This window comes from Erythrolamprus reginae, chromosome 3, assembly GCF_031021105.1.
Source record: "Erythrolamprus reginae isolate rEryReg1 chromosome 3, rEryReg1.hap1, whole genome shotgun sequence".
NCBI lineage: Eukaryota > Metazoa > Chordata > Lepidosauria > Squamata > Dipsadidae > Erythrolamprus > Erythrolamprus reginae.
The window spans coordinates 15,797,706-15,803,765 of NC_091952.1; the positions used below are offsets into that span (position 1 = coordinate 15,797,706).

The 6,060-nt window shown below is 44.5% G+C and overlaps 1 protein-coding gene across 1 annotated transcript; it reads left to right on the forward strand.

Moving 5' to 3' along the window:
* The first annotated feature begins 2,876 nt into the window (after positions 1-2,876).
* PPP1R3D (protein phosphatase 1 regulatory subunit 3D) lies at positions 2,877-5,597 on the forward strand. Its single transcript, XM_070744515.1, has one exon. It carries the CDS (start codon positions 4,130-4,132, stop codon positions 5,081-5,083), a length of 954 nt encoding a protein of 317 aa, XP_070600616.1. The 5' UTR covers positions 2,877-4,129; the 3' UTR covers positions 5,084-5,597.
* The last annotated feature ends 463 nt before the right edge of the window (positions 5,598-6,060 follow it).

Sequence of the window (6,060 nt, forward strand, 5' to 3'; positions counted from 1 at the left end):
CCCCCGAGGAAGCTGAGCCTTGCCGCCCGCAAAGCATTGTGGGTGGCGGAGAGATGCTTCGCGTCGCCCCGAGCGGGTTGGGAAAAGCGCGCGCGGTTTCTGCCGCTGAGCCTTCATTCGCCTAACCATGGTTTGCCGAAGGAGCCCAACATTACCTAGACAGGCAGCCTGGGGACAACAACAACAACATTCCATTCACACACAGAGAGACATCACTCAAAACATCACTACAGATCAGAGCACTGCAAACCAAGACAGCTAGACACAAAAACAGTTTTTTTCCCAAATGCCATCACTCCGCTAAACAAATATTTCTCTCAACACTGTTAAACTATTTACAAAGTCTGCACTACTATTACTGCTAATTTTTCCTCATCATTCCTATCACCCATTTCCTCCAACTTATGACTGTATGACTGTAACTTTTTGCTTATATCTTTAAGATTTTTATTAATATTTTTTCCGGATTGCTTATTTGACCCCATGACAATCATTAAATGTTGTACTTCATGATTTTCGACAAATGTATCTTTTCTTTTATGTACACGGAGAGCATATGCACCAAAGACAAATTCCCTGTGTGTCCAATCACGCTTGGTCAATAAAGAATTCTATTTATTATGGGGTGTAAATGTGTAACATGTTTGACTATGTGTAACTGATTTCCTATGCAAAGCTGAGGTTACTTTTACCCTGTCCAATCAATTTTCCACTTGTGTTTTCTTTGTTGTGTTAATTATAAAAGAGTAAAACATGAGGCTCAAGGTTCATTCTCTCCTTTTTCATAGACAGATCCCACTTTATCAGGGTACCCTAAAAAACCACTTTTAAATGATGTACCGACTCAGTTGCTTTATTAGGAAGGTACTCTGAGGTAGAACCTAGAACCAGATTTGGTTTTCAAGGATGAACTTAAACCTGGAATTTCCAAGTTCAAGTTGAGCACTTATAATTATGTAATTGTGAATGTTTGCTGGGGCGAGTAATGTCATGTGCCATGCAGTTGTGTAGATGAGGCCATTTGTGAAATGACCACCTGGAAAGATAGAGATGTGAGGTCGAATTTGGATGGGCAATTTGCCTAAATTGGTTCAGTCCATCGTGTCCTGTACTAAACTGTAAACTAACCAGATTATATAGGAATTAGCCATGGGTCTTGGCAGAGAGGAAGGAGCCTTTAAGAAGGGGACCTGGAGATGCGATTATACAGTCCAGAGGTTGAACTATGTATGAGAAAGAAACTCAAAGTAACTGTGAAATAATTTTATTTTGTATAAAATGATACAGGGAGAAACTCTTGAGACACTTTCAAGATTGATGTCAATAGTCCCCACAGGAGTTTCAGGAATGCTGCTTTATTTTTGTACCGTATAAAAACAATCTTGAAAGGCTGTCCAAATTTATCCAATCATATAATGGATTTATTCATGAAACTAATGAAAAGATTCATGGTAAATTCCTTGGCAGACTAATTGTCATCAGAAATACAATTTTGGGGTGACTAAGAGTCAACACTGTCTTTGTGGCATATAATCTATGTAAATATCTAACATATACATATTGCGACAATTGGGGCTTAAAATAATGCCAGTCCTTGCTATGCAAGAATAATCATTAGAATATTATTTCCGTGACACTAAGGTAAATGCGTATTCAAAAATATTCTCTGTAAGTGGGATATCAATGTTTAGGTGGCTTGTATTGGAACCTAAACATGTTTCAAGTATTTGGGTCTGAATGGAGCACAACAGTGCTGTTTTGATCAGCACTGAGCAAAATAAGGATTTTATGGTTAATAATTTGGGAGGGGGAGAATCCTTTATTGGTCAAGTGTGATTGCACACACAAGGAATTTGTCTTAGGTGCATATGCTCTCAGAAAAGATACATTTGTCAAGAATCATGAGGTACAACACTTAATGATTGTCATGGGGTCAAATAAGCAATGAGGAAACAATCAATATTAATAAAAATCTTAAGGATACAAGCAAAAAGTTAGTCATACAGTCATAAGTGGGAGCAGATGGGTGATAGGAATGATGGGGAAAAAACTATTAGTAATAGTAGTGCAGACTTAGTAAATAGTTTGACAGTGTTGAGGGAATTATTTATTTAGCAGAGTGATGGCGTTCGGGGAAAAACTGTTCTAGTGTCTAGTTGTCTTGGTGTGCAGTGCTCTGTAGTTGAGGGTAGGAGTTGAAACAGTTTATGTCCAGGATGCGAGGGGTCAGTAAATATTTTCACTGCCCTCTTTTTGACTCTATACTTGGCAGACAAGCTTAGATATACCTATAAAGTTTAGAAGTTATGCTGGCTGGAGAATTCTGGGAATTGAAGTCCACAAGGCTTAAAGTTGCCAAGTTTGCCAAGCATTAAAGAGAGCAGAGAAATGACAAAGTATGAAATCCCATAGAACTAAAGGCAGCTCACTTCAAAGCAGGGGTGGGCTACTGCCCGGACGGGGGTGTGTGTGTGGACGACGCAGTGGGGTAGTGAAAATGGAGCTCCACCCCAGAGCCCCCAATTTGCACTGAAAGTTGTTGAAAGAAAATGCAGGGTGTCCTGCATAAGCCACGCCCACAGTGTAGTAGTAAAAAAATTGGTAGCCCTTCACTGCTTCAAACCATATTTAACTCCTTGGAGTTTAAAAAAAAGCCAACTTTCAGGTCACTGTGCTTTAAACTGCACATCAATCTGGTAATAACACAGTCACTCCTCTGACTTTCTTCAATCAGCTCCCATTTTGCCCCTTTTTTCTTCTTTTCTTTTCTTTTCTTTTTTTTTTAGGGTGTGTGTTTGTGACTTTTCGTAACCCATAATCGCTCCGCCTCTTTTCCCCCCTTAAATTCCTCCAGTCCAGGTAGTGCTGGCAAGGAAAAGGGCGCGATGAGCTTTTTTCGTGCTGGTGCGCAGGCGGGGCGCAAGTATGACAAATTAAAAGCGGCGACGCACAAGGCGGGGACAAGATACTGTAAAAGAAGCGGCTAAGATTACAGCGAGGGGGCGACAGCGAAGGGCTGGCCGCAGACCGTGACGTCACAGGGGGACGGACATGGTAGTCCTCCGGTTGCAGCAGCTTTTTTTTTTCTCTTCCTTCTTCCTCAACCTCTTTTTTTTTTTTTGCGCGTCACCTGATCGGCTTCAGTCAGCAAAAGATCGGAAGCCGCCGCTTGCCCGCCTCTCCCTTCTCGGTGGTGCTCGCTGCTTGGACACGCCTGGGGCTGAACACGGGTCTCTGCAGAAGGCGGAGACGCGGCGGGGGGGAGCACCCCAGAGCTGGGCTGGATGTCCACTCCAGCGTCTCCCATTACAGACTCCATCTCCAGTTCGTGCCCCAGCTTGACCGCCTCTTCTTCCACCGCTGTCCTCAGCACCGTCCAAGCTGACAGCCTCCAGGCTCCTTCCAGCTTGCCCAGCAGCCTCGATTCTCTCTCCGGCCAGCCCAGCCAACTCCAGGCATCTTCCAGTCTGGGCAGCCTTCCAGAGTCTTCTGCCAGCATCCAAAGCGACAGCCTGGAATCTTTGGCAGGGCAGCAAGAAAGCACGGCCAGTTTTCTCCAGGACAGCCTGAATCCCTGGACTCACCGTGACTCTCTATACCCGGCTAATTTACGGTCCCTCTTCAGCCTCGGGGACAGTCTTGAGACCTCCAGTGTCCAGCTGGACAGCTTGCAGTCGGTGGCCAGTTTGGGGGACAACACCCAGGCTTCCAGCCTTCTCACAGATAGCCTTGAGTCCCCCTGCAGCTTGTGTGATAGCCTGGAGACACCCAACGCTCTGCACCATTGCTCTGGATCCTACAGTGTTTGACCCAAGGCTGTGGCAGGTTCTTTCAGTCGGAGCACTAACAGTTTTGTACTAGTCAGACAAAGACTGTGGGAACCATCATTGGGGCTTGCACTAGTTTTGCACTAGTCAAAGACTGTGGGAAACATCATTGGAGCTTGCACTAAACCTTGCACTAGTCAGACAAAGACTGGGAACCATCATTGGGTCTTACACTAGTTTTGCACTAGTCAAAGACTGTGGGAACCATCGTTGGGGCTTTTCACTCAGGGCTTTTTTCCTTCCTCGCTAATCTGATCTTTCTCCTGCACGTCTTGGGGAAAAGGAGGTTTCTGACGGCAGCAATGTCTACTCAAACTGTTTGCCCTCAGGGGCAAAAGGTGCTGAGACCTCCCCGGCGGAGTTCCAACTGTCTCTCTGATCTGTACCAGAACATGGTCCAGGGTGAAGAAAGCCAGTCGGTGGGGAGAAAGAAGTGCCAACCATTGCATAGCAGCAGCAGCGCCGGCCAATTGACCTCCTGTCTTCCCGGGAAAACTGAGCGCAGACTTCCTCAGAGCACCACGGTTACAAGTTGTGACCCGCATCTCCGACCCATCATGCGCCGTCGGGCCAGGTCCTTGCCCAGTTCTCCAGAGAGGAAGCGTAGCGGGGTAGCTCCCTGTCGTGTTCTGGGTTGCAACACCCGTAAAAACCGGGTCAGGTTTGCTGACGCCTTGGGCCTGGAGCTGACGGAAGTGAAGGTCTTCCAGGCTGGGGAAGAGCCATCCATCCCGCTTCACGTTCTTTCCCGGCTGTCCATTAATTCGGATCTCTGTTGTAGCAGACTGGACCTGGAATTCACCATGCAGTGCCTGGTCCCTGACTTCCAGCAGCCGGGAGATTGCGAAGACTTCTTCAGCCGCCTGCAACAGCAACAGGTGTGCTTGGAACGAGTGTCCAGCTCAGATCTGGGCCTGAATGGCACAATCCGAGTGATCAATTTATCCTTCGAGAAGCAAGTGGCTGTGCGTTATACTTTTAATCACTGGACGAGCCAGCATGAAATAAACGCTCAGTGGCACAGCAGTCTTGCTGGTCAAGACAGTGAGACCCAAGTGGACATTTTCACCTTCTTCCTTCCTATGCCCCCCTTCCTTCTTCAGCTTAGCTCAGTCATTGAGTTTGCAATCTTATACCGAGTCAATGGACAGGAACACTGGGATAGCAATCAGGACAAGAATTACACCCTCACTTGTAGGAATCATCCGCTTAAGATGCCCAGAGAATGTGAGGAGAGCTGGATTCATTTCATCTAAAAAACGAAACAAAAGCTTCTGCGTTCGTTTGACCGTTTTTCTTCCCGCTGAGACACCAAAGACACTTTTTGACCTGGCAAAGATCCTTTAGAATGAAAGAATAACACGTGATCTCCACAAAAGCTATTTTGAGAAGCCGTTGTTTTTCTGAAGAAGATGAGGATAAAAGGGGCCTTAATTTTGCAGTGATTTGCACTAAATTCACTTGAAATGTGTTGGAATCGTAGCCAAAATGTGCAATCGATAGAAGGAAGCTAATGTATTTTATCTCTTTGCTCAATTGTTAGAATGTTCTGATTATGCAGTATTTTGAAGCATACAGTACTCGATGCCCTGTAGTTTTGCACTTCACTTTTTGCACTTTTTACAAAGCTCTCTTTGGTGGAACATAAGCATATTTCTGTTAATTTCTAGTTGGAAAAGTGTTACATTTTTCTGCACTGGTCAAATGCTGCAGGATTTGGGGAGGGGGGCTGATTTAACTATTTAAATAAAAATGAAAATTTACATTGCAGTTTATATGACAATGTTCTTATACATTTGGCATTAGTTCCTTAAGTTCCTTAGAGCAGTGTTTCCCAACCTTGGGAACTTGAAGATATTTGGACTTCAATTCCCAGAATTCCTCAGCCAGCGAATGCTGGCTGGGGAATTCTGGGAGTTGAAGTCCAGATATCTTCAACCTGCCAAGGTTGGGAAACACTGCCTTAGAGGACATTTTTGTTATTAGAAGAGGTAATACAGTTTGCTGTTTGGGGAATATTACCTTTTCTATGTTATTTTATTTTAACTTTCCAAGTCAGAGTCAAAGTAAATTCATACTTTAATGAATCACAGTATAGCTCAACTGCAGGGATGTTTGATTTAGACTGTGTAGACTGCAGTTAATCTTAGATTTTTTTTAATGTTGATTTGTTTCTAAGGAAGCCATGATTAGAGCACAATACAAATATAAGAAGCAGGCATCAAAAAACCAC